At 36.9% G+C, this 27,742-nt stretch overlaps 2 protein-coding genes and 1 pseudogene across 2 annotated transcripts in view; 2 read left to right on the top strand and 1 right to left on the bottom strand.

The window, feature by feature from the left end:
* Positions 1 to 27,742, bottom strand: part of CDC40 (cell division cycle 40) — a 53,738-nt gene that overhangs the window by 4,977 nt on the left and 21,019 nt on the right. The window contains exons 4-12 of the mRNA XM_034991802.1: positions 19,881 to 19,964; positions 17,744 to 17,883; positions 16,469 to 16,565; positions 15,291 to 15,430; positions 14,393 to 14,467; positions 12,183 to 12,228; positions 9,995 to 10,096; positions 8,875 to 8,990; positions 8,504 to 8,637 (exon numbers count right to left, since the gene is read on the bottom strand). Of these exons, the coding sequence (XP_034847693.1) occupies positions 8,504 to 8,637; positions 8,875 to 8,990; positions 9,995 to 10,096; positions 12,183 to 12,228; positions 14,393 to 14,467; positions 15,291 to 15,430; positions 16,469 to 16,565; positions 17,744 to 17,883; positions 19,881 to 19,964 (934 nt within the window). The remainder of the gene's footprint in view (positions 1 to 8,503; positions 8,638 to 8,874; positions 8,991 to 9,994; positions 10,097 to 12,182; positions 12,229 to 14,392; positions 14,468 to 15,290; positions 15,431 to 16,468; positions 16,566 to 17,743; positions 17,884 to 19,880; positions 19,965 to 27,742) is intronic.
* METTL24 (methyltransferase like 24) overlaps positions 1 to 27,742 on the top strand; it is a 155,173-nt gene that overhangs the window by 112,185 nt on the left and 15,246 nt on the right. The gene's annotated exons all lie outside the window — the stretch shown is intronic.
* LOC118001590 lies at positions 22,715 to 25,785 on the top strand (annotated as a pseudogene).

Below are 27,742 nucleotides of genomic sequence, written 5' to 3'. Positions count from 1 at the left end.
GGGTAAGAGAGATTAAGTGCTTGGTACCTGGACATCTATTATTCTCAGTGTGTATGGTGCAGGAGAAAAATGCATTAAAGAAATTCTTATATGAGTGACACAAAGAATAAAACAAACACAACAAAAATCCAACACTAGTCACCTAAATCTAGAACCATGAAAAGTTCCAAATGCCTTTTTGTTTTTAATATTCTCCATGATAAACTTTTTAGTAATTCTGAACAATTTTGGTCTTGTGGCTTTTCATGAGTGACCAGAAATGTTTGTTTGTTTTTTTTTTACAGAGTAACATGTGGAAAATGTAATCTGATGAATAACACAGAATATAAAGCAGCAATATCAATTTCTAACTATGGTTCAAGTTCCAAAACTTTGATTAATTAGGAAATGATAACAATAATTATAGTAATTATTTGCCTTTAAGTAAGGATTTTCTCTATCCATCTATCTACTCATCCAGAAGAAGCAAATGACTAGAAAAAAACTTCTATGAGGGTCTTGGTTAGAAGAAAGTATTTTTAGGTGTAACCTGGGGAACAATATCATTTATCAAATCTCCAACCCTTTATACTTCTCTAAAGTACCAATGAGAATTGACATTCAAAATGACCCAAATGTACTCAAAAGAACCTCAGTCTGAAAAAGGTTCAACTGTTTTTCCCTCCTCATATAAAATTATTAGCCAATAATAATCAATAACAGATTAAAACATAAGAGCATTTCTAAATTAACCATAGTCTAGGTTCAGATCAATGTTTTCCTAAAAGTAAACAAAAAAAATGTATGCAGATCTCTTATTTCAAGGACTCTTGGTACAATGAGCTCTAGAACAAGAAATGGGTCTGAACACTCTATGAACATTGTTATTGCTAGTGAAAATGTCTGCTATGCATAGTTATATTTATTTATTTTTTTAAAAAGATTTTATTTATTTATTTGTCAGAGAGAGAGAGAAAGAGCACAAGCAGGGGGAGCGGCAGGCAGAGGGAGAAGCAGGCTCCCCGCTGAGCAAGGAGCCTGATGTGGGACTCGATCCCAGGACCCTGGGATCATGACCTGAGCCGAAGGCAGACGTTTAACGGACTGAGCCACCCAGGCGTCCCGGCATATTTATATTTAATAAACACAACATTGTTTTCTAATTAGAACCTGTAATTCCATAAATAAGCTAGTAACTTATATCTTACATATAATCTTCAGTCTGGAAATTTTGAAATCACTGAAAAAAACTTTGATAAAAATCTATGAAATTTTAAAGATAAAAGATAAACAGTAGGGTCAACATCTGTCAAATTTTCTTCTAAAAATATTTTAACATAATAAATACCTTTGGGAGAAAACATGTCTATGACATCTCATGAATTTAGCCAATCAGCATTACCATAGGCTGTTCAGTATCTAATTATAATCTCTTATTCTCCTTTACAACCAAGTTTCCTTTAGTTTGTTTTCTTGTATCATTGTGCTACTCTTAGCAGGCACGGGGTGTAAAAGTTTGGCAAACACCACCTGTGTGAAGGTCCTAGTAATAAGAATTTTCCTATTGCTGGGGTCAGTTTTCACTTTGAGGTGGTCAGGGCCTCCCTTTCTGCAAGCTGCCAGTAACACTAGTAATCACTTTCAGGAACGGCTGTACCTGGTAAAGGATAGCTCCAGGGATCCTGAGTTGGTTTTGCTTCCTACTTGTCTCTATAGCAAGACTGATCCTCACGTTTCCTTCTGACTAATCAAACTGGATCCAAGTTATCTTCTTTCCCCACCAGACCCTTCATCCATCTAACTATCTAGCCATATGAATAAGAATGCGAGTTCTGCATGTTTTATGTAAGCCTCATGGTATCCACAAAGCAAAAACCTATCATTGAGACATGAAAGAGAAACAGAAAGAAATCAAACCATGCTACTATAGAAAATCATCAAATCACAAAGGACGAGAGGAAGAAAGAAAGGAACAAAGGAACTATAAATAACCAGAAAACAATGAACAAAATAGCACTAGTAAAAAGTCCAGACCTCTCAGTAATTACCTCAAATGTAAATGGACTAAATTTACAAAAGACACAAGTTAGTTGAATGGATAAAAAAAAAAAAAACACAAAAAACAAAAAACGAGACCCAACTATATACTGTGTATAAGAGACTCACTTCAGTTTTAAGGACACACACAGACAGAGTGAAAGTATGGAAAACATATCGCATGAAAATGGAAACTAAAAGAAAGCAGGGGTAGCTGCTTTAAGCCAAAAACTGCAATAAGAGACAAAGAAGGTCATCATATAATGATAAAGAGGTCAATTCATTAAGAAGATATAACAAATAGAAGGATTTATATACCCAACATCAGAGCACCTAAATACATAAAGCAAATGTTAACAGATTTGAAAGGAGAAAATCGATAGCAAACAATACAATAATAGCAAGGGACTTCCATACTCCATTGTCAACAATAGATAGGTCATCCAGACAAAAATCAATAAGGAAACATTGCACTTAAACGACACATTAGACCAAATGGTCCTAACTGACGTATATAGACCATTCCACCAAATGGCAGCGGAATACACATTCTTCTCAAGTGCACACCAAATATTCTCCAGGATAGATCATATATTATGCCACAAGACAGTCTTAATATTTTTAAGAAGACTGAAATCATATCAGGCATCTTTTCTAACCACAAAGGTATGAAACTGGAAATCAATTACAAGAAAACTGGAAAATGTACAAGTATGTGGAGATTAACAACATGCTACTAAACAAGACATGGGTCAAAGATGAAAACAAAAGGGAAATCAAAACCTATCTTGAGACAAATGAAAATAGAAACACAACATACCAAAACTTACGGGATGCAGCAAAAGCCAGAGGGAAGTTTATACTGATAAACACCTACATTAAGGAAAAAGAATCTCAAATATAACAACCTAACTTTACACTTTTAAGAATTAGGAAAAGAAGAACAATCTAAGACCCAAGTTAGCAGAAGGAAGAAAATACAAAGATCAAAGAGGAAACACATGAAACAGAGACTAAAGAGATAATAGAGAAGATCAATGAAACTAAGAGCTGGTTTTTTGAAAAAGAAAATTGACAAACATTTAGCTAAACTAAGAAAAAAAGAGAAAAACTCAAAAACAAATGAAAGAGACATAACAACTGATAATATAGAAGCACTAAGGATCACAAGAAACTACTATGAACAATTACATACCAACAAATTAGAAAACCTAGAAGAAATGAGTAAATTCCTAGAAACATGCAACTTACCAAGACAGACTCATGAAGAAATAGAAAATCTGAACAGACCAATGACTAAGAAGACTGAAACAGTAATCAAAAACCTCTTAACAACAAAAAAAGTCCAGGACCAGACGGCTTCCCTGGTGAGTTACACCAAACATTTAAAGAAGAATTAATATTAATCCTTCTCAAACTCTTCCAAAAAAAAATAGAAGAGGAGGGAACACTTCCAAACTCATTTTATAAGGCCAATATTACCCTGATACCAAAGCCAGACAAAGAAACTACAAGAAAATTATTGGCCAACATCCCTGACAAATATAGATGCAAAAATACTCAGTAAAATTTTAGCAAACTGAATTCAACAGTACGTTAGAGGAATCATATACCATGATCAAGTGGGATTTATCCCTGGGATGCAAGGATGGTTCAACATATGCAAATCAATCAATGAAATACAAAAAGGAAGGATAAAAATCATATGATAATCTCAATAAATGCAAAAGAAAGGACAATATTCAATATTCTTTCATCATAAAAAGTCTCAATAAACTGGGTATATGGGGAACACAGACATGTGTGACAAGTCCACAGCTAACATCATACTTAATTGTAAATGGCTGAAAGCTTTTACTCTAAGATCAGGAAGTGTGTCTGCTCTAACCACTTTTATTCAATATAGTATTGAGAGTCCTAGCCAGAGCAATCAGGCCAGAAGAAAAAGGTATCCAAATAAAAAAGAAGTAAAACTGTCTCTGTTTGCAAATGACATAACATTTTATATAGAAAATCCTAATGACTTCACAAAAAAACTGTTAGAACTAATAAATGATTCAGTGAAGTTGCAGGATACAAATTCAATATTAAAAAATCAGTTGCATTTCTAGATACTAACAACGAACTACTGGAAAGAGAAGTTAAGAAAACAATCCCATTTATAATAGTATCAAAAAACAAGAAAATATTTAGGAATAAATTTAACCAAGGTGAAAGAGCTGTACACAGAATTAATACTGTAAAATATTCAAAATACCCAAAGCAATCTACAGATCCAATTCATATCTACCAAAATTCCAATGGCATATTTGACAGAATTAGAACAATTCTTAAATTTGTATGGAACCCCAAAAGACTCCAAAGCAATCCTGAGAAAGAACAAAGCTGGAGGCATCAAGCTTCCTGATTTTAACTATAATTAAATAAAAGTTATAGTAATCAAAACAGTATGGTATTGTATAAAAACAGATACACAGATCAAATGGAACAGAACAGAGAGCCCAGATATAAACCCATGCATATATAATGAATTAATTTTCGACAAAGGAACCAAGAATATACAATGGAGAAAGGATGGACAGTCTCTTCACTAAATGGTGTTGGGAAAACTTGATATTCACATGCAAAAGAATGAAATTGGACCCCTACCTTATACCATACACAGAAATCAACTCAAAATGGATTGAAGACTTGAACATAAGACCTGAAACTCCTGGAAGAAAACACAGGAGATAAGCTCCTGGAAGTTGGAATAAACAAGTGGGAGTACCTCAAAGTAAAAAGCTTCTGTACAGTAAAGGGAACCACCAACAAAATGCAAAGGCAACCTAAGAAATGGCAGAAAATATTTGCAAACCACGTATCTGACAAGGGGTCAATATCCAAAATATATAAGGAACTCATACAACTATTATCAAAAAGCCAAGCTACCCAGTTAAAAAATGGGCAAAGGACCTGAACAGACATTTTCCCACAGAAGACAGACAAAGGGCCGACAGGTACAGGAAGGTGCTCAATATTACTAATCATCAGGGAAATGCAAATCAAAACCACAATGAGATATCACCTTACACACTGTATGACTATTACCAAAAAGTTAAAGAGATAAATGCTGGTAAGGATGTGGAGGAAAGGGATCTCTCATACACTGATGGTGGGAATGTAAACTGGTACATATAGCTACTATGGAAAACAGTATGGAGATTCCTCAAGAAATTTAAAAGAGCGCTACCATATGATCCATCAATCCTATTTCTGGGTATATATCCAAAGGAAATGAAATCACTATGCTGAAGAGATAGTTGTACTCCTGTGTTTAATGTAGCATTATTCACAATAGCCAAGGTATGGAAACAGTCTTAGTGTGAAAGAATGGATAAAGAAAATGTGGTATTTACATATATAATAGAATATTATTCAGCCTTAAAAAAAGGGAATGCTGCCATTTGCAACATGATGAACCTAGACAGCATTATGCTAAGTGAAATAAGCCAGACAGAGAAAGACAGATACTGCATAGTATCACTTATATGTGCACTCTTAAAAAAAAAAAAAGTCAAACTCATAGAAACAGAGTAGATTGGTTGCCAGGGGCTCGGGTTGGGGTGGGGACCTACGTGAGGCTGGTAAAAGGGTACAAACTCTTATGTGGAAGACGAGTAAGGTCTAAGGATCTAATGTATGACATGGTGACTATACTTAAAATAGCATATTGTGTAACTGCAATTTGCTAAGAGAGTAGAACCTAAGTGTTCTTACCAAACAAAAAAGGTAAATATCTAAAAGTGGCAGATGGGCTAACTCAGTGAGAATCCTTTCACAATGTATACATATATCAAATCATTATGTTATACACTTCAAATATATTTATTTGTCAGTTATACCTCAATAAAGCTGGAAAAAAATCTCAAGCTTTGGAATCAGCTTAATACAAGTTTGAATTCTGGCTTTTCATGTCTTATGGAATCTTGGGTAAATTACTTAACCTACATTAGTTTCCTCATCTATGAAACAGGGTTAGCAAATACATCTATCTGATAAGACTACTTTGGCACATTAAACCAGAGCATTCACATAAAATGCTTAGCATGCTTGGCACACAGAAAGGGCTCAACAGATGCAGCATCATTAATAATTATGACAGTAATTGACTTCTTTAGCTATTTAGCACAAACGACGTGCCAGGTACTGTGCTGGTGCTGGGGACACACTGTGAGCACGGCTGACACAGGAACAAATGTGCAAGCACTAAAAAACAGTGAGAAGCAGTGGTGCCTGGGTGGCTCAGATGGTTAAGCGTCTGCCTTTGGCTCAGGTTGTGATCCCAGGGTCCTGGGATCAAGCCCCACATCGGGCTCCTGGCTCAGTGGGGAGCCCGCCTCTCCCTCTCCCTCTGCCTCTCTCCCTGCTCATGCTCTCTCTCTCTGTATCTCTGTGTCTCAAATGAATAAATAAAATCTTAAAAAAACCCAAAAACTGTGAGAAGCAAAGTGTTGTGTGGGAACATGGAGAAGAGGTACGTACCCTCAAGAGAGGATCAGTGAGGAAGGTTCCAATAGCAAATGAAGTCTAAAGGATGTCATCATTTATAATGACACACTATTATGACTCTTAGGAGTATTTCTTAAGCTCCGAGGAGGGAAAACAACAAACAGGCTGACATTACCCCTTAATTTAATCAAAATATTTTGCTGACCAATGCTCTAATTTAGAAAGCACACACAAGTGTTCTTAGAGCCCTGTAATTGGTGCTTCATTTAAATATTTACCAATTTCATTTATACCACTTCACATTTTAAAATGGGAGCTGAAATATCATCCGAAGATAGAAACATCTGAAAGTTTAAGTATAATCAAACTGCTAAAGTATATAAACAAAACAAGTACATGTATATGTTTATCTTCAGAGTCTGGTACAAGTAGTCTAAGGTGACTCATATAAAACTTGATGTCCATATCAGATTCTCTGCATGTAACATCATTTCTGAAGTAAGAAAGATCTCAATTATAAGACAGTCTCAAAGCACGGACTTTAAGGATGATATTAAAATTATACATAAAGTATACAGTCAGCTCTCCACGAATGGGGGCAATTTGAAGGGGTGGGAGAAACTGCAATCAAATTACAAGGAACCTTCAGTTACCCAAATTTCCCTGACGATGGTTAGGGACCTGCTCAGCTCCTCAAAGGGATTCAGTTTCAGGAGCAAACTACTGGCTGTAGCGCAAGGCTTCCCACTTCTTAAAGCAGAACAACTTCCGGGGTGGGAAGTCACACTTCCTAGGCCCTGCAAGGCTGTAACCATGGCTGAGCTGTGCTTCATAACTGACTATAAAAACGAGCTGGGCTCCATCCTAACATTCCCTTGAACAAAAAGACTATTATGCTTTTCTTTGTAAATAAATGATAAAACATGATCTATGACACTTAGTGAAACTAGCTTTAGAATTTCTTTTTTATTTTTTAAAGATTTTATTTATTTATTTGAGAGAGAGAGGCTGAGAGAGAGAGCACATGAGAGGGGGGAGGGTTGGGAGAGTCAGAGGGAGAAGCAGACTCCCTGCTGAGCAGGGAGCCCGATGCGGGACTCGATCCAGGGACTCCAGGATCATGACCTGAGCCAAAGGCAGTCGCTTAACCAACTGAGCCACCCAGGTGCCCATAGCTTTAGTATTTCTTGACTTTAGAAAAGTTTTTTTTCCTCTCAAGGAAAGCAAAATTACCAACATACTCTACAAATAAAACATTTGTTTTCTACCATTACGTGTTATGAATGGCAGGACACAATGGGTGATGACATGAGGCCAGTTTCAGTACTGAATAATCATAATGTAGACATTTAAAAACTTAAAAGATTTTTAAATATTTTTTCTTTCTTTCTTTTTAAAGATTTTATCTATTTATTTGACACAGAGAGACATAGCAAGAGAGGGAACACAAACAGGGGGAGTGGGAGAGGGAGAAGCAGGCTCCCGGCCAAGCAGGGAGCCCGATGCGGAACTCGATCCCAGGACCCTGGGATCCAGACCTGAGCCAAAGGCAGACGCTTAACGACTGAGCCACCTTGCGCCCCAACTATTTTTTCTTTCTTTGGGTTGACTCTAATGTTCAATCCCAACAGTAAATAATAGAGTCTATACATTTGTGGGCCCTGCATCTCATCAGTCATTTTGCAAAGACAAATAAAGTACCTAATAAACAAATGTAAGGCAACACAATATAAACTTTTCACCATTGCAAGAAAAGTGCCTCAAAATATATAACCTTTAGATAGACTGCCCAAAGACTACGAAACGTAGCATGTCTAAATTTTTATTTCCATATTCTGGGTCCTTAAATATTTAAAGCAGCTTGGTTGGCAAGCCAGAGATCATAGTTGTGAAAATATTCAAATGGTTGCATATTATCAGGCTTTGCTTTGGCTACAAAGTTTTAAATTGCTTGCTATAATTACATAAATCAGATCTTCTACTGACAGAAACTCACCATTCCCAAACTCTTAGGCTCTTATCATCAGATGTGCTCACAAATCTCCTATTCTCATCAACAAAAACAATGGTGTTGACAGCTCCCAAATGCCGGTCATACTCCTGCACAATTTCTCCACTTCGAATGTCCCACTGTATATCAAACAAGAGAAAAGGTAAAGACAGAAGTGGAGCAGATATGAAAATTAAGATCAGAACTATGGAAAGTGAAGAAAAAGATCTCTAACGTAATGACTGTTTTCTACTAAAAATAGACCATTAGCAGTCCCTAAAAGCAGCAAGCATTAAACAAGTTAATATTCCTTATTCCATCCCCTAGTACAACATAAACTATAGGAATCTTACTAAGAATACTGTAAAAAGACTTACCTGCACAATCTTTTTATCAGACATACCAGCTACAAAGAGATTTTGCTTATCTTCATCGGGATTAAATTTGACACAATAGGGCACTTTTCGGTTTGTAAATCTTGATATACACTGTCCTAAAACCAAAGACTCAGGTTAAAGTAAGGAAAAGAAACTTGATCACTTCAAAGACAGCCCGGGGATTAACATTTCGAGATCATTTGCTTAATACATTTTGGGGAAGGGCAGCCTGCTTGTTCTTTACTATAAACTATATTGTTCCTTTTCACAGATTCTTTATGATTAAAAATACTTTTTTCAAAAGTAAATCTGTATCAATTGCAGAATAAAGTGATTATGATGTGTAGCCGGAGTTGAGACCCACTGCGGGGTAAGAGTAGGGGCTCTGGCATTAGAGACCTTGGTTTAAATCAGTTCAGCCACTTACTAGCTGTGTGGCTCTGGAAAAGCTCCCCCCTTTAAGCCTCAATTTCTTCATCTGTAATAATAACAGTAATTACAGGGTTATTTTAAGAATTGGATGTGATGCTGGATACAAGTGCATAGCACAATGCCTGGTAAACAGTAAGTGTTCAATAAATATTAGCTATTATCTTTATCGTTAAAACTCAGTGAGATGAAAGATGGTTCTCTAATTATATAAAATTATACTAGCCACAATGTACTAATACAATTAACGTCTGTGAATATATAAAACCACCTGACCCATGGGTCTGTAAACAGACTTACTTTTTAATCAATGTGGGTAATTAAATTTAATTTTGTTCATCAGACATTTATTGTGCTTCTATTATGTGCAATGCAGCGTGCTTGGTGGTAGAGGGGAACAAAAAGATCAATTAACTAGTCTGTGGAAGATTTCAAATTTTTTTGTCTATCAGGATGTTTGCTTTATAAATTGTATTTAATGGAAACAAAGTCTCAGAGTAAAAGAGCTACTTATGTAGCTGAGTTTGATCTCTACAAACATTTTATGATATCAGCTGACAGTCGAGGATATGAGAATCAGCAGTTACAGAAGGCACCATTTTGCCACAGAAGACTACTCAATGTTGCACCGTTTATAAATGCTAATTTATAAGATAAATATGTATTGGCATTAGTATAAGTGAGCTCTTACCTGTCTCAGTGTCCCAGAGCTTAAGGTACCTGTCATAAGCTGCACTGAGGAACTGCGTTCCTGCAGTATTAAAGCAGATGTCCCTAACGGCTTTGCTGTGGCCTAAGGCAGGGACAAAAGAAATGGAGGTGAGGTGAAGTATCTCCTCTTAAAACACAAACACCATAAAAGAAACAGCATTTTCAAGCCACCCTGTGAGTCAAAATCTCTGGAATCCTATCCCCTGACTTACTGAAGCAGAATATGTTAGGTGTGGGCTTGGGAACGTAGGTGGTTTTTTTATTCCCCCTTCAAATAGTTCCCTAGGTGTTTCTGATGCATAACATTTAGGTAAGAACCAAGATAAAAGATCTAACATTTTTTTTTTAGAGTTTGTCATAGAAATCTTTTAATATGCAATATACATAATTGATGACTAAGCAGCCAAGAATTTAAGGAAACATAACAGACCAATTATTGCCAATGAAAGAGGAGGGCCTAGTGACATTTGGGAGGTTCATTCTCCAGATTACTCACTAAGTGAAACAAAGTGACTTTACCCTATAAAGTTCATGAAATCATAGCTCTTCTTCAATACCTGCAGATTTCTGTGATCACATTACCAAGTTTCAGAGAAGGGACTTCAGAATCTCAGAGACTTAACCTTTTGGAAACTAACATTAACTTCTATTTTGTTTTAAAATAGCATTTTGACAATAAATTAACTTTAAGGTGCTCTGCTTAGAAATCAGTCTGCCAGACCAATCCACTCTTTTGAAAGTTGCAGGGACAAATAAAATGTGGCTAAATGAAAGGAGAAACCTTCCTTTTTTCTACCACCCCATCAAGACCAAGACTGACAGAACATGCATTCATTGCACAAATTGTCAACCACACACGGCAGCGCTGGACGGCCATCACCAGGGAACTCGAATCAGGCTATGTGCCACAGTAATTAGGCATTCTTTTCTACAGCAAGAGTCCCATCTTCCAAAACTGGTAATTTTGTTTCCCACTGAAAAACTGCCTGCCGGTGCAGAGGAGACAGATGGAGACCAAGTCCACTACATGTACAAGAGGCATCTTGTTCCCGTCTGCTGTGGAGAGTCTTCCTGTAGGATGCTATGGTACCCTGGGCTATTTATTTGTTTAGCAAGGCCCTAAAATCCTAACAAAGTGCTGCAGAGCGGCACTTGAATCTAAAAACAGAGCCACTACGATTCACACAAATAGTGTTTCAATAATGTACAGTTAAATTTGGAAATGTAACCAGACTTCACACGAAATCTCACAAAGACAGTAAACTATTCTCTACCAAAAAGACTAGTTTGCCACAAAGCTGTTCTCTTTTTGGCCTTGTTTTCTCTTTCAAGGAGTTCGCTCAATTTTATTCTTTCGTATGCTTTAGCTGCCGATTCCGAGCCCCTTTTCAAAGCTCAACACCTGGCTAATTGCTTACTGGACATTTTCGTCTCAATATCCCAAAGGCAGCTCAAATTTAACAGTGACACCTCATCATCCTCTTATGTTCCCTCTCTTGGCAAATGGTATCACCGTTCAGCCAGCCAGCTGGGAGTCACCCTAGATTTCTGCTTCATTCTTATCACTCACATCCAGTGACTCAGTCTCACTGATTTTAACTCTTGATCTTTTCCTCTCCATCTGCTGCTTTAGTCCAGGCTCTCATCATCTCTAATCCAGACCGATGAAACAACCCTGTCATTCATTTCCCTGCCTGCAGGCCTGCCCCCTACCAGAGCATCTTCCATACTGCCACTATGATCCCTGTAAACTTCAGATCTGATTGAGTTAATTTCCTGCAAGAGCTGTTTAATGGCTGGCTTTCCAAGGCCCTCTGGATAGATTCCACACTCCTCACTGATGGCACATAAGGTCCTTCATGCTCTGCCCCTGGTTATACTGCTTTTTCCTCTTGTCATCTCTCACCATATCCCCTCCCTGGCAATTCTGAAATATACCTGGCTGCCCCAAAGCAGCATGCTTTCTCAAACCACTTTTGCTTTTGCTGTTCTCTCTTCCCAGTTCCCTTTTCTGTCTATGTGGGAGGACTCACTCACTCCCTCTTCAAGACTCAGTTTGAGTCTTTGAAGACTTTCCTTCATTACCAGTGTAGTAACATTCCTGTCAATGATGTAGTTTAAAAAGTCTTTCCAAACAGATTTATAGACAGAAAGAAAAGAAGTATTACCAATAAATGTTCGCAGACAGCGTCTGTCTCCGTAAACCTCCCATAGCTGGGGAAAAAACACATAGAAATATTAAACTGAATACAAGACTTAGATAAAATGACAAGTTTCAATCAAGAACAACAACCATATGCCAGCTATGTGTGTGCGTATCTGTGGGTACTGGGGATTTAACCAAAGGCATCAATGAACATGATGCTTGGCGCTGCTAGTCTGTGTTGTACCATTTGGACTACACACACACACACACACACACACACACACAAATATGAACTCTGATACTGAAAGATACACCAAAATATCAAGAGAACTTAGATGGAGCTAAAACAAGTGATTTTCACTTTCTTCTTATTCTTTTCTATATTTGATATATTTTCTATGATGAAAAGTTTTTACTTATGTAATATTATAAGCTACTTTCAGAAGAACTAAAGGTTATTAAAACTGCCATGTTTATAACATTTTGGTACAGAGGAATTTTTTTTTAACTTTCTGAAGTAACAAAATATTATAGAAGCTATATGAAAATGATCTAGACTAAAATGTAATAGACTAATAATTCTCATCACACCTAAAGTGAATTAATACAATAGCTTCAAAACTACCTTCTTTCTTCCTTTCTTTCAGATTTTATTTATTTATTTGTGAGAGAGAGAGAGAAAGAGAGGGCGAGCACAAGCAGGGGGAGCAGCAGACAGAGGGAGAAACAGGCTCCCCGCTAAGCAAGGAGCCCGATGTGGGGCTCGATCCCAGGACCCTGAGATCATGACGTGAGCTGAAGGCAGACGCTTAACCGACAGCCAAACCAGGTGTCCCTAAAACTACCTTTACTCTTGCCTGCCTCAAATCTATTCCTCAATAATGTCACTAGTGTTCTAAAAGAGATAGCACTTCCTGGCCACCTAGTGCCAATAGGATTAAGTTTCAGTTCCCAAAGCATACCAAGCAAGGACCTCTAGCACCTGATCCTTTGCCTATGACTGTCGCCATTCTGTATCTCTCAGATTTGAGACTCCAGCAACCAAAAACTTCGTTGTGTTCAGCACATGCCATGCTTATCCATTCTATTCACTCATTTCAGACATACTCCACTACCCATACACCCTTCCCCCACCACACTTTACTTAGTTACCTTCCTGCTGAAGGATGCTTCCTCTTAGAAACCAGAACACTTTCCACCTGACTCTATAACCATCATTTACATCATAATGAAATGATTACCCTGAGGGCAGGGACAGACCTTGATAAATTTTAGTCTCAGCCCCTTGCACCTAATAAATGTTTATGGGTGTGAACAAAATTGAACTCTATGCTTTTTTAATTGGTCAAAAGACCTTAATCTCAATGAACATAGCTTGTATGAAGTCAAAGTTAAAGGAAATAAAGGTTTTTACTCCAAACTGCTGGCCTGTGATTTTAAGCTACTGAGTAGAGACAAATGCCTAAATGATTGCTCTCATCAAGAAAAGCTACCTTCATATATTGTTAATACCCATGAATTGTTTACAAAGAGTAAAATTTTAATGATTCAACTTTCCAAGCCTCAAGAGTACTACAGAGTTGATATTTCTTGACCATCATAACAACCTAGACACAGAAGACACAAAAAAAGATAACTACTCTTTCAGATTTAAGATTTTTTAAAAAGGCTTTCCCCATGTTCAAGCTGACATGCAGCGGCAACTGAGTTTTTTCCCCACATACTCTACAGCTGAAATTTAGCTTAAGGTGGAGCTTCCTAGGACGATAATATAAAAACTGAGAGAAGAGGCTGGGAGCATTTCTGCTACTTGGTATCCACTTGCATTTATAAAGAAAAAGGATGAATTGCATTATCTACTTTCTAAAATGGGATTTCTATCGTGTGTCCTCTCTACCTCATATGGTTCTGAGGAACAAATGAACTTAGTTACATATCCAAAACCTCTAAAAAAAAATGCATTATTAGTGATTAAATATCGATGTAACTAAAACCAAAGTGACTGATTACGTTCTAATCAGTTATCTAGCTTACAAAAGAGCCTAGCCAATTGAACCATAGAGCCATATTTGAATCAACATGTTTGGAAGGAGTTCATAAGTGGCTGCATTCATGGGGCCTAATAATTAGCCTCTAATTGGCTAACAAACCCAAATTTATTTATAATTAACCAAACAGACTTGACCAAAGTACTAGCTCAGCAGCATTCCTACTCTGTTACTGAAAACTCACCTTAATTTTACAGTCCATGGAACAAGACAGCAATAAATGGCCAGAGAGAGGAAATAATCTGACGGCACTGACACCCTATAAAAAGGTATTACAGTTATCAATCAGAAACATTGTACTATCAGCTAAAATGAAACGTAAGGAAAGGACAGTGTATTTTTAAGCAAACTAATTTACTGTTTTTCTTCATTCCAAAAATCATGCCCCAGAATAACCTTCATTAGTATTCCAAGAACAGCCTTTATTGACACTAAGCTTTTGAAGATACGTTTTTTAACCTTTAATACTGACTTTCTCACCCAAGGGAATTCTTAGTCAAGTTGCTAATGCTCTCTCTCCTCTTCCTTTTTTTCAGTTCCTTTGCTCTTTGCTAAGAGCTGGGAATTATCAGCTGGAATAGTACAGATGACAAGGAATATCAACATCAAAAGTTTCAAGTATCTTGTCTCTGCATTAGTTTTTTGTTTTAAGATTTTATTTATTTATTTGACAGAGAGATAGCGAGAGCAGGAACACAAGCAGGGGGAGTGGGAGAGGGAGAAGCAGGCTTCCCGCGGAGCAGGGAGCCCAACGTGGGGCTCGATCCCAGGACCCTGGGATCATGACCCGAGCCGAAGGCAGACGCCTAACGACTGAGCCACCCAGGCGCCCCTCTGCATTAGTTTCAATATGACCATAGTTTATAAACCAGAGACCATCTAATCTTCTCTTAAGCATGATAATTCCAAGAGCTAAGGCAAAATTACTGAGGTTTTGGTGCTACTACCAGCCCATTATTCACTGACATGGTACCCCAGAAAAAGTAGATTGTGGCAGGAATTTGTGGGGAAAGGCTTGGGCTACCAGAATACTGAATTATGAATGTTATGTCATGGTCAATCCCTATGACTAATCTGCTTACCTTTGTATGTCCAGACCACACATGAATTTGTTTTTTGGGAAGGTAACACTTCTCAGGTGGCACAGTGGACCGAAGATTAACACCAACATCCTGAGGTATGTGAAGATAGGATCTACCTTGGTAGTCATACATTTCTTTAACTGAAACAAGAAGACAAAGGAAAGCAGTGAACAAATACAAGCTACAGTCATAAGATCTATATCCTTAAATGATAACAATTTACTCATAGGGATATTGTTCCTTATTAAGGTTGAGGTAATAACACTCTGATGAAGTTAAGACCAAGAGTCAGCTAAAATTTAGCTGCTTGAAATCACTGCTATTATTTACAATTAGAGGTAGTATTTTGGAATTTCTAACTACCCAGAGAATATCAGACCTTTAAGTAAAATCTATACTTCTTTTACTTAGTTACACATTTTAATGAAATATAAAAAAGACTTCACTTCAGCATAATTACAGCGAGGGAAGAAAAGAAAATACTTGGGCCTTGTGAGTCACGGGCAAAAACCCAGAAGCAAAACAGGATAGAAAAGAAGTTAAAGCAAAAATATCATTTTTGATACATTTCCTGAATGTATCATTCATTCAAAATACATTTCCTGAATATGTATTTCCTTCCACATATCCTTTTTCCCTGCCTTCCTCTTTTACGCCCTTCCAGGTTCCTTTTCCATTCTCTTTTACACTTTCAACACAAAGTTTGCAGTGAAGTCACTTGTGGGGCTTAAATGACATAGTGTATATAAAGCATTTAGTAACTTGCCTGGCACAGAGTAAGTCCTCAATAGATGTTGGCTGTTATTTTTACTATGGCTGCAAGCACCAAAGCATTAAATAGTGTCCTTGGAAAGAAAACTGGAGTTTGAGAAACCAAATATGGCCTCATCAAACCTAAATATTTGATATGTGATCTAACAGAATAATCAATACATTGGTACTAAATTATTCTTTACAGTTTGATAATAACTACATAATTTTCCAAATATAACTAATTATTATTATATGGAAGAGTCTGCTGTAATTTTTTTGAGATGCAAATAGTCAAATACAATTATTCTTAATATGGTGAAGTACAGCAGCTGATTAGTAAAGGCAATTGATACTACATGAACAGAGAACAGAGTGAATATCTGAAAGTTTATCATAAAAATGAAGAGGCATAAAAACTATATTACCATGTAAGATTGTCTTCTCCTCCCCAGGCTTCTCTTCTTCCTGTTTGCCTTTTTTCTGCCTCTTCGCTGTGATTTCATCCAATTCTTTTTGTTCTTCCTAAGGAAGTTAAGGAGTGAACTTTAAAATGGATGTTTTAGAACCCCACTGTGCCCAAAGCTAGTTATAAATACTTTATAATGAGGTCCAATTTTGGGTGAAGCAAGAGCTGTAAGTATGTCTCCTGGGATAACAGTCTCAACTCTTCAACAGATTACAAAATGACATTAACACATAATGGGTACTAGTTAATACTTTTAAACTCATTTTATACAAAACCCATTTTTTTGGAACACCTAGAAACAAATTTATTGTATTATGCTAATTATGTAAACAAAAAGACAAAGTGGTTAGAAAATCTAGTATTGGAAACTCAATTTGTATACACAATGTCGTTCTCCAGTAAACAGCTTTTCCTAAGGATACAAGGATCCTTATATCCATGAGGATATAAGCAATGACTACAGATTTTTGACACAACTTTTATGGGAGGAGCAGTGGAAGGAAGGTGGGATAGTAGTAAATCTCTATAATAAAAAGAAGTCAACAATGTCTAATGTAAATAAAAAGCGGCACATGTATATGATTGATATACATGGATGAAAGATACAGCTAGAATATAAGCTTCATGAGAACAGGATTTTCCTGATCTTGTCCACTGCTATATCCCTAAGGCCTAGGACAGTCACTGGCTCACAGAGACAGTAGGATTAGGAGATGGAGAAGGACAGGTAGGGTTCTATGGTTTTACTTTATAAAACTTCATAGTATTATTTTTTTAAAAATATAGATTATTTGGTAAAATTTTTAAATAAGTTAATTTACAAATAAAACCCACCATCAATTCTAAAATTACAGAGGCTGATTCTGTGGTTACTATCTGAGTATCTGGTATCAAAAGCAGCTACACTGTAGCTTAATAGCATTATCAATTTTTATGAAATTTAAATTTTTATTAAAAATTGTTCAATATTGTATTTTAATTAAAAATATGGAAGAAAATAAATCAAAAGGAGATAAATTAAAAGTATTCCCAAGAAAATTTTATTTATTTTATTATTTTCTTTTCCCAAGAAAAATTTAAAAATCTTACTTTATTTTCTCAATCAACCACGGCAGAGAAATATTGATGAGTCATCATTTGGTTCTCTAAGGAAATCTCAAGTTCATTATTATAGATATCCTTCACATACACACAGCATCTACCTGAATTGGCAATGAAAAACATCAAAACTTACTTCTGAGGGTTTGGCTACATCTTTTTCATCCACATATTTTGCCCACGGTCCCAAGAAACCATCAATATTAGATGCATCATTTTCTTTGAACTTTTTCCTCTTTTCTATCTTTTTCTGACCAGTTTCAAACACAGTTAAACCTACATTAAAAAAAAAGAGATCACAAATATGGATATTTTCTGAAGAAACAGTAGCATGTATATAATTTTTACTTTATATATAGCTTAAAGAAAAGTGATTATTCAAGTGACCAAAGATTTATTTTTTTACTTTATTTTATTCTTTATTTTTTAAAGATTTTACTTACTTATTTATAGAACAGAGAGAGACACAGCGAGAGAGGGAACACAAGCAGGGGAAGTGGGAGAGGGAGAAGCAGGCTTCCAGCTGAGCAGGGAGCCCGATGTGGGGCTCGATCCCAGGACCCTGGATCATGACCTGAGCTGAAGGCAGGCGCTTAACGCCTGAGCCACCCAGGCGCCCCTATGACCAAAGATTTATTAAAGAACACAAAACAAAATCTATATGAATTTGCCAGGTATACCAACTCATGCCATACGAAAAGAAACTCAACCTTCTGGGAAGAGAAGCTTTCAACTACTGCAATATTTTGCAAGTCCTAATATACTTAAAGAAAAGACCTGGCTATGTAATCATACAAGGTACACAATCCTTTTAATGACTCAAGGACATATATCAGTGGATTTTACCACTTTTTGAAAGGAATCCAGCAACTTAACATTGCTAAATAATGATAAAGCTACTTTTTTTTTTTTTTTTTTAAGAGAGAGAGAATCTCAAACAGGCTCCACACTCAGCACAGAACCCGACGCAGGGCTTGATCTCATGACCCTGAGATCATGACCTGAGCCGAAATCAAGAGTGGGATGCTCAACTGAGAGCCACCTAGGTGCCTAGATAAAGCTACTTTTGAAAGCAAGAATACATTAAAATTTATCATTTAAAAACTGAATTAAATTACAGTAAGTAATTAATAACTTTGATTCACTTGTAACTTAACAATATATATTAAGCAAGGTTTCACAAGAATCTGGTATTCTTCTAAGTGATCTAAATCTAAATTTGACCTCTAATATCAGAAATCTTGGATTAAAAAGAAAAGAGGAAAGAGGATGTTTCTGGTTGAGATTCTGATTTGATCAGTAGGAGGTGTCAAGCTGTGTGTCGTCATTAAATTGGAAAAAGAAAGGTTTATGGGAGCCATAATCACAATTTAACTGTTAATGGAGAATCTAACTACACAAAAGATATGGCTTGTAGAGGTCTAACTTAAAGAAAAAAGCTTACCTATGTTAATTCAAATCAGTTTCCTTTATAAGGTTGTGTGCTACAACAAAGGCTTGTCAAAATTCTATTTTAACAATAATGTAGGACAGTGCTAGCGTGTCATTTCTTGTGAGCATCCTAATAAAGAAATATATTCATATTCCAATTAAAAAAAAACCAATAATGTAGCTCATACACTGAAGGTCGCTGGATGATACAGGAGCTGGAGCTGCTAAGCAGAAGTATCCTCACAGAAGCAGCATATTCTTTTTCTAATGAGCATATTTTATGGGTAAGATTCCAATGATGAGCTTTGTGACAAGTTAGCATTTAGAGTATAATGCTTTGTCTTCTAAGTACAAAATGAATATGAGCACAAACATATATTCTAAAACATATTCAAACTCAGCTTTCAAAGCAACCCTAAGACGATCTCCATAGACAATGTATAATAAAACTTGTTCTGCTCTGTAAAAACGTAGCTTGATATTAGTGTTGAGAGATAAACTGCAAACATTTGCTACACATTAATTATAATTTATTGAATGATTTCTACATGGTTGGCACTCAGCCAAGTACTCATAACAACCCAGAATAATAGGTCGCAACATCTTCCCTACAAGGTTGCATGCATGCCTCATAATTGGCAAAAAACAAGCTCTAAACTATAATGGTCCTAAACTATATTGCTCTATAATATATTACCTGTTTCAACTTAAAAATAAATCAATCTACTAAAATACTAGTTTTTCCTACTGTCTCAGGTCAATCTGCAAGACAGTAATTATAAGTATGTGTGTATATATACATATACTTGATATAAAATATTTCAAATAAATTTGAATGTTACCTTGATTTTTTTCAGCTTCTTCTACCGAACCAATATATTTAGCAGACACTTGATGATTATCTAATGAAGGGTCTAATGCATAACCTGGAAGGAAAAAAGTACCTATTACTGACTCCATTTTTGCCATTTATAATTCATTTTATTTCTATACAGATACACTCATCTCACATTTTCCTTCCCAGATGTTGAAGTGGTCTCTTTAACTTAGGACCGATCTTTCTTTCCTGAGCTATATTCCTATGAAGAACAATTAACCCAAATCTCAGGGTGGACCATAAAGGACTTCAGCTGAGTAAGAAGTATCTTATAGGATGAATTTAGCATGTTGACATTACATTATTAACAGTCTCTCTGGCCAAGATATCAAACTTTAGTAGTCAAATTTCAAAGATCTTACAAATATATGTACATCACACATTTGGAAGTTTAGAAACCATTTCCTTTTTGTTTTTGGTAATAGATAATACATGGCTTTAGCTTATCAAATTATATAAACTATTAAATAATTTAAAACAGAATAGAGTAAGAAGAATTATATAAAATCTAGCTATTATTTTGAAAACACTATTCTCTGTAAAGACAGTCTTCCCTCTCAATTTTATTTTATTTTTTAAAAGATTGTATTTATTCATTTGAGACACAGAGATAGACAGAGATAGAGAGAGAGAGCATGAGCAGGGGAGAGGCAGAGGGAGAGGGAGAAGCAGGCTCCCCGCTGAGCCAGGAGCTGGATATGGGGCATGAGCCCAGGACTCGGGCATGAGCCCAGGACTCTGGGATCACGACCTGAGCCGAAGGCAGATGCTTAACCATCAGAGCCACCCAGGCGCCCCTCAATTTTAAAATAATACATTTCTACTTCATAAATCATTATGTATGTTTCCTTGGCAAGAAAAGTAAGAAAGAATATCAACTAGCATGTGAATACACTCCTTCAAAAAGTGATGAAAATATGTAGCTACTATCTGTATAAATGTAGTCTTTGGGGACTTAAGGAAAGAAAATCTATCTATATTAACTCAAATCAATTTTTCTTAAGTGGGGGTGCTTTAACATGATATATGTTTGGTAAAATTAGTTTTAGTAATTTTAGTTCAGTAATCAGCAAAGAGACTAGGTCATTAATCAGTTTACGGTCTATGACCTATGTGAGTAATCATAAAATATATAAAAGTACTAGCCACTTTTTTAAGGGGTACATCCTAGTGGATAAAGTTGACACTTTAATTTTCCAGCTAAAGATTAAAGAGAACTTCTTTTGGGGAACAGAAAAAGATCTGTCATCAAACACACTTTTCAAACAAGCTAAGGATATAGGTGTTCAACTCACTCTCATGATATGCTAGAACAGAACTAACCACCTGGCTATTAACTCAACTGTATGCAGTTTTTTCAGTATTAAAATATGTTCTTAGCCAGAAGAGAGCTTGATGGCAGAAAAGCCGCTGTGGAGTAAACTCTCTGAAATCACAGGTCCAAATCCCATGAGTTATTTTATCTTTTGTCTCTTTGATGTACAGAACAGTATTCTGTAAAGGATTTTTAAAATGAGATTTTATAAGGCTCATAGAAAATTTAGACCAACATATCTGATGTTAAAAATCCCCATCTCAATCATAAAAATTTACCCAGAATGTAATTCTATCTTGAGAGAGATCTATGTCTATACAAATGACACTGCATTATATGTCTGGAGGGATGGAATGGGAGGCAGAGAGGAAAGGGAGATCCCTGGTACTTCTTGTGATACCTATGGAAGCACCAGCTCATTTGGCCATACTCTTGTTTCTGAGCACAGGAATTTATGCTCTCTTCCTTTTCCATATCATCTGTGGTAAAATAAATCTTTACTGCCATTATCACCATTATTACTACTACTGCCTCCCACCTCAGGTAATTAAAGGACAATAATTTTCCCTTTACAAACAAGAGAAGTTAAATATTTAGCTATATGCCCTACTAGAAGTCAGCCAGTGATAGAGCAAGATATAATTCTAACACTACAGAATTTTAGTGCAATTAGTTTTCTAATATCCTATGTTTCAAGTGACTATGCCTGCATTTTAGTTCTGAGATATTCTCATCTATCTTTCTAAAGTTTATTTTCCTTTTTATATTTTTAATACAGTTAATGTCTACTTTCTTCCTTTGTAGTCTTATTTGAAATGGCTCTATTTCTTAAAATTTTTTATTTAAATTCAATTTAATTAACATATAATGTATTATTAGTTTCAGAGGTAGAATTTAGGTGATTCATCAGTTGCATTTAATACCCAGTGCTCATTACATTAAGTGCCCTCCTTAATGCCCATCACCCAGTTACCCCACCTCCCCCACCAACCTCCCCATCACAGCAACTCTCAGTTTCCTAGAGTTAAGAGTCTCTAATAATACCAATTTTATTATTAGACTCTTGAGATCATTAATACTAATATCCCAATGTGTAAATAAGATAAAAACAATCTACAAAGAATGGTCACAAATATACGGAAAAACCTTCAACCTTACTAGCAGTCCAAATGAAACAAATTAAAGAGATTAAATATTATATATTTCTGTTATCACATAAATAAAGGAAAAACAGTCATACAGATCTTGGGTAAAGAGAAACAGGACTTGCACATGTGGTGGTGGCCGTGTTAAGTTAGGAAAATTTTTTTGGAAAGCAATTTGACAAGATATAACAAGACCTTTAAAAATATTTATATTCAGTTACGTGCAGGAAACCATTACAACACCACTTGGGCCATGTTCTCTGGCTGCTGCCCCACCCCTCCCCTTGCCTCTGGTGCACATTAAAGATCCAAAACCACAACTGACTCCAAGTACTTCACAATCAAAAAAAAAGGAGAAATCTTTTAATTAAGGCGGAACTCAACAATGAAAGGAAAGAAAAGAGGGAGGAGACTATGAAGAAAGTGATTGCTGCCATGACTGTGGGGAAGGATGTCAGCTCTCTTCCCAGATGTAAACTGACAATCTGGAATTAAAGAAGCTTGTGCATCTCTGTTTGATGAACTATGCCACGAGTCAACCAGACATGGCCATCATGGCTGTCAACAGCTTTGTGAAGGACTGTGAAGACGCCAATCCTCTAATTTGGGCCTTGGTTGTCAGGACCATAGGGGTACATCCAGGTGCCCAAGGTTACAGAATATCTCTGTGAACCCTTCTGCAAGTGCTTGAAGGATGAGGATCCCTATGTTTGGAGAACAGCAGCAGTCTGTGTGGCAAAACTCCGTGATATCAATGCCCAAACGGTGGAAGATCAGGGATTTTTAGATTCTCTGCGGGATCTCATAGCAGATTCAAATCCAATGCATTGTGCAGGCTAAAGCTGTAGTAGTATGATCTGAAATCAGTGAATCTCGCCCAAACAGCAACCTACCTGATCTGAACCCACAGAGCATTAATAAGCTGCTGACAGCCCTGAATGAGGGCACTGGATGGGGTCAGATTTTCATCTTGGACTGCCTTGTCTAGTTACAACCCTAAAGATGACCGGAAGGCTCAGAGCACCTGTGAGCATGCAACTCACTGGCTGTCTCATGCCAACTCAGCAGTGGTGTTTTCAGCAGTAAAAGTCTTAGTGAAGTTTCTAAAGTTGTTATCCAAGGACTGGGACTACTACAATATACTGCTGAAGAACTTGGCCCCTCCACTTGTCACTCTGCTGTCTGGGGAGCCAGAGGTGCAGTATGTCACCCTGAGAAATATCAATGTAATTGTCAAAAAAAGGCCCAAAATCTTGAAGCAGGAAATCAAAGTCTTCTTTGTAAAGTACAACGATCCCATCTACCGTAAACTAGAGAAGTTGGACATCATGATTCATTTGGCATTCCAAGCCAACACTGCTCAGGTTCTGGCAGAATTAAAGGAATATGCCACAGAGGTGGATGTTGGCTTTGTTCGCAAAGCTGTGCGGGCCACTGGATGGTGAGCCATCAAAGTGGAGCGATCCCCAGGGCGCCGTGTATGCATATTGCCTGATCTCATCTGGACCAAAGGAAATTACGTGGTCCAAGAGGTAACTGCTGCCATCAGGGACAGCTTTCACAAATACTCCAGCAAGTATGAAACTATCACTGCCACTCTGTGTGAGAACTTAGACTCGCTGGATGAACCAGATGCTCGAGCAGCTATGATTTGGATTGGGGGAGAATATGCTGAGAGAACAGACAATGCAGATGAGTTACTGGAAAGCTTCCTGGAGGGTTTTCATGATGAAAGCACCAGGTGCAGCTTACTCTGCTTACTACCACAGTGAAGCTGTTTCTCAAGAAACCAGGAAATACACAGGAACCGGTACAGCAAGTCTTGAGTTTGACAACACAGGATTCTGATAATCCTGACCTTCAAGACCGGGGCTATATTTACTGGTGCCTTTTCTCAATGGACCCTGTCACAGCCAGAGAAGCAGTCTTGTCTTAGAAGCCACTGATGTCTGAGGAGACAGATCTTATTGAGTCAACTCTGCTAGATGAGCTAATCTGCCACATGGCTTCTTTGGCCTCAGTATGCCATTAGCCTCCCAATGCTTTTGTGGAAGGAAGTCACGGAATCCATCATGAACACTTGCCAATACGCCACGGGAGCACTGATGCAGGTGGCAGCCCTGCTGGCACCACCACTGCCACCAACCTGGAACAGCCTCAGTTAGCCCCTCTCAAGGTGACCTTCCAGGAGACCTTTTAAACCTTAAGCCTTGACCTCGGCCCCCCAGTCAATGTGCCACAGGTCCTCCATGCAGATGGCAGCAGTGGATCTCTTGGGAGGAGGACTAGATGGTCTGGTGGGACAATCCTTCATCCCCTCATCAGTGTCTGCAACCTCTGCTCCTTCACCTACTCCTGCTGTGGTCCACAGTGGTCTGAACAACCTGTTTGAACTCTCCATGGGGACAGGTATAGCACCTCATGGATGTCTGGCTGCCTGTAGTAAAAGCTAAAGGCTTGGAGATTTCCAGAACATTTAATCACCGCCAAGGGCACATCTATATGGAAAGGAACTTCACCAACAAAGCTCTGTAGCACATGACAGACTTTGCAATCCAGTTTAACAAGAATAGCTTTGGTGTCATCCCGAGCACTCCTCTGGCCATCTATACATCACTGATGCCAAACCAGAGCACTGATGTCTCCCTAACTCTCAACACCTTGGGCCCAGTCATGAAGATGGAACCTCTGAATAAACTGCAGGTAGCTGTGAAAAGTAATATTGATGTCTTCTCCTTCAGCTGCCTCATCCCACTCATGTGCTTTCCATAGAAGATGGCAAAATGGAACACCAGGTCTTCCTTGCAACATGGAAGGATATTCCTGATAAAAATGAGCTTCAGTTTCAGGTTAAGGAATGTCATTTAAATGCTGACACTATTTCCAACAAATTGCAAAACAACAACATTTAGACTATTGCCAAGAGGAATGTGGAAAGGCAGGGCATGCTGTACCAATCCCTGAAGCTCACTAATGGCATTTGGATTTTGGCTGAGCTATGTAGACAGCCAGGAAGCCCAAATTATATGCTGTCACTTAAGTGTAGAGCTCCTGAAGTCTCTCCATATATCTATCAGGTCTACGACAACATTTTGAAAAATGAATAGACTGGTCCGGTGCCCTCTGGCCACCCTGTGATTGGTGCAAACCAAGAACTCTTACCTGGAAACACCAAGAAATTGTATTACTGTGTAGAATCTGAACCCAAACACACTGAGGCCACCCACCAAGGTAGTGACTAGTCTAACCTGTGCTAACACTAAGGCACAATCTGTTGGATAGTTTTAGCTTTCATTTTTTATGTCTTTAACTCACTAAATAGTTCAATCTGTGTCTTAACCCACCACCCCCTAAAGGAAGAGGTAAAAACCACTGGCTATTAAAAAAAAACCACAGGCCCATTTTTGAAACCAGGTCTAAAGCCAACTGAGTAGGGTTTTTTTGTTATTATATTTATTTACTTATTTGTCAGAGAGAGAGAGAGCACAAGCAGGGGGAGCGGCAGGGTTCTCCCGAAGCAGGATTCCCGCTGAGCAGGGAGCCCAATGCGGGGCTCCATCCCAGGACCCCGGGATCATGACTTGAACTGAAGGCAGACACTTAACCAATTGAGCCACCTAGGAGCCGCAAACTGAGTAGTTTTAAATGCTTACTCTTACTATAGGATAATTTAAGAAGGAAAATAGGTATCAGATAAACTTAAACTTTTTCTTTTCTGTTTTGCTTTAGTCATAGCTATCTAAATTATTGCTTAAGTCCTTTCTAAAGTCTAAGAAAACAAGCAAAGTCTTCAAAATTCTGTTTCATTATAGGCTAGAATATAACGAACTCATGATGCAATAAAGTTGATTTTTATGTGCTGCATATATACTTGATATTTATGTGGGATCCCTTATATAAGTAACGGGTACAAGGCATTGATAACCATTTTTTGGAGTGGAAGTGTCCAACCCTTCTAGGTGATTTCAGAGGTATACAGTCTTAGCTTTTGGCACACTGTCAATTATAACCTTGTCATGGTGAAATATGATCTAATATATGACAATCTTTTTACAACCAGTTTCCAAGGATATATTGTGATAAATAAGACTATCTGTATTAAAACTCTAAACTACACTGAATCAGTTTACATTATTACTCCCTAAAAATTAGAAAAAACTTTTCAACATTAGAATAATTATGTAAATTATGGTACAGCCACTACATAGTTCTTGAAAATGACAAACTGAGATTATAAATTAACACTGGAAAATTCTTATGATAGAACACTGAATAAAAAGTGAGATGCAAATTTTTCAGTACAGAATGATTATAGTATAGAATAACTTGGAGAGATAAAAATATAATGCTGAATAGATATTTTAGGATAGTAGGATTATAGGTAACTTTTTCTTCTCTCTTTCCTAAAAGCTTAAAATTTATTTATATTATTTAATGAAAATAACTGTTATTAAAAAGCATCACCGAATACATATTTCACATGACACTATTTTTTTAACCTTTTTTAATCCTATCTTATAATAATGAGAGTTAATGGCAGAGAGGGCAGAAAAATTTCTTCAGAACTTAAATTCTATAAGAAATAAGAGAAAGAGGTAGAATTCTGACTGCAAAGAAAACTAAAGAAAAAAAAGACAATTTACTGATGTCTAAAGACATGATTATTAAATCTGTTGTAAAATTCTAAGTTTTCTTTTTCAATTACTTTTTTGGGAAAGAAACATTAGCATAAGTAACTATAAAGAAGATCACAACTACAATTGGCAAAAAGACACAGATGAGATTATAGAAAGAGAAAGACACAGATAAGATTACAGAAAGAGAAAGACATATACATGTCATGTAAATGTATATTGTCATGCATATGTATAATTACATAATTTACAAAACCACCAAATATTAGCAAATCTGGTATCAGTGACCACAAACTATTAACAAGGACATTATAAAGACCATTTCCTTTTAGTGAGATTCCCAATCTTGTGTGCATGTTAACTTTCTTAAATCCTACCACTGATAGGATATAATTATTTAACACAATGAATCTGTGGCCATTCTATTTCCTGATATCCTTTAGTGAACAACAGAAAACATTTCAGAAGTAAGACCTGAGAAACAGAATAAAGTCAATCAGTAAATAACAAGATAAAAAGAATGTGCCAAAAAACCAAATAATCCGATGAAAAATGGGCAAAAGACATGAATAGACATTTCTCCAAAGAAGACATCCAGATGGCCAACAGACACGTGAAGACATGCTTAACACCACTCATCATCAGGGAAATGCAAATCAAAACCACAATGAGTATCACGTCACACCTGTCAGAATGGCTAAAATAAAAAACACAAGAAACAGGTGTTGGCAAG

Source organism: Mirounga leonina, unplaced genomic scaffold (assembly GCF_011800145.1).
Source record: "Mirounga leonina isolate KUSES-001 unplaced genomic scaffold, KU_Mleo_1.0 Mir_53, whole genome shotgun sequence".
NCBI classification, from domain to species: Eukaryota; Metazoa; Chordata; class Mammalia; order Carnivora; family Phocidae; genus Mirounga; species Mirounga leonina.
The sequence above is the reverse complement of the archived record's forward strand: the minus strand, read 5'-3'. Positions and strand labels throughout refer to the sequence as shown.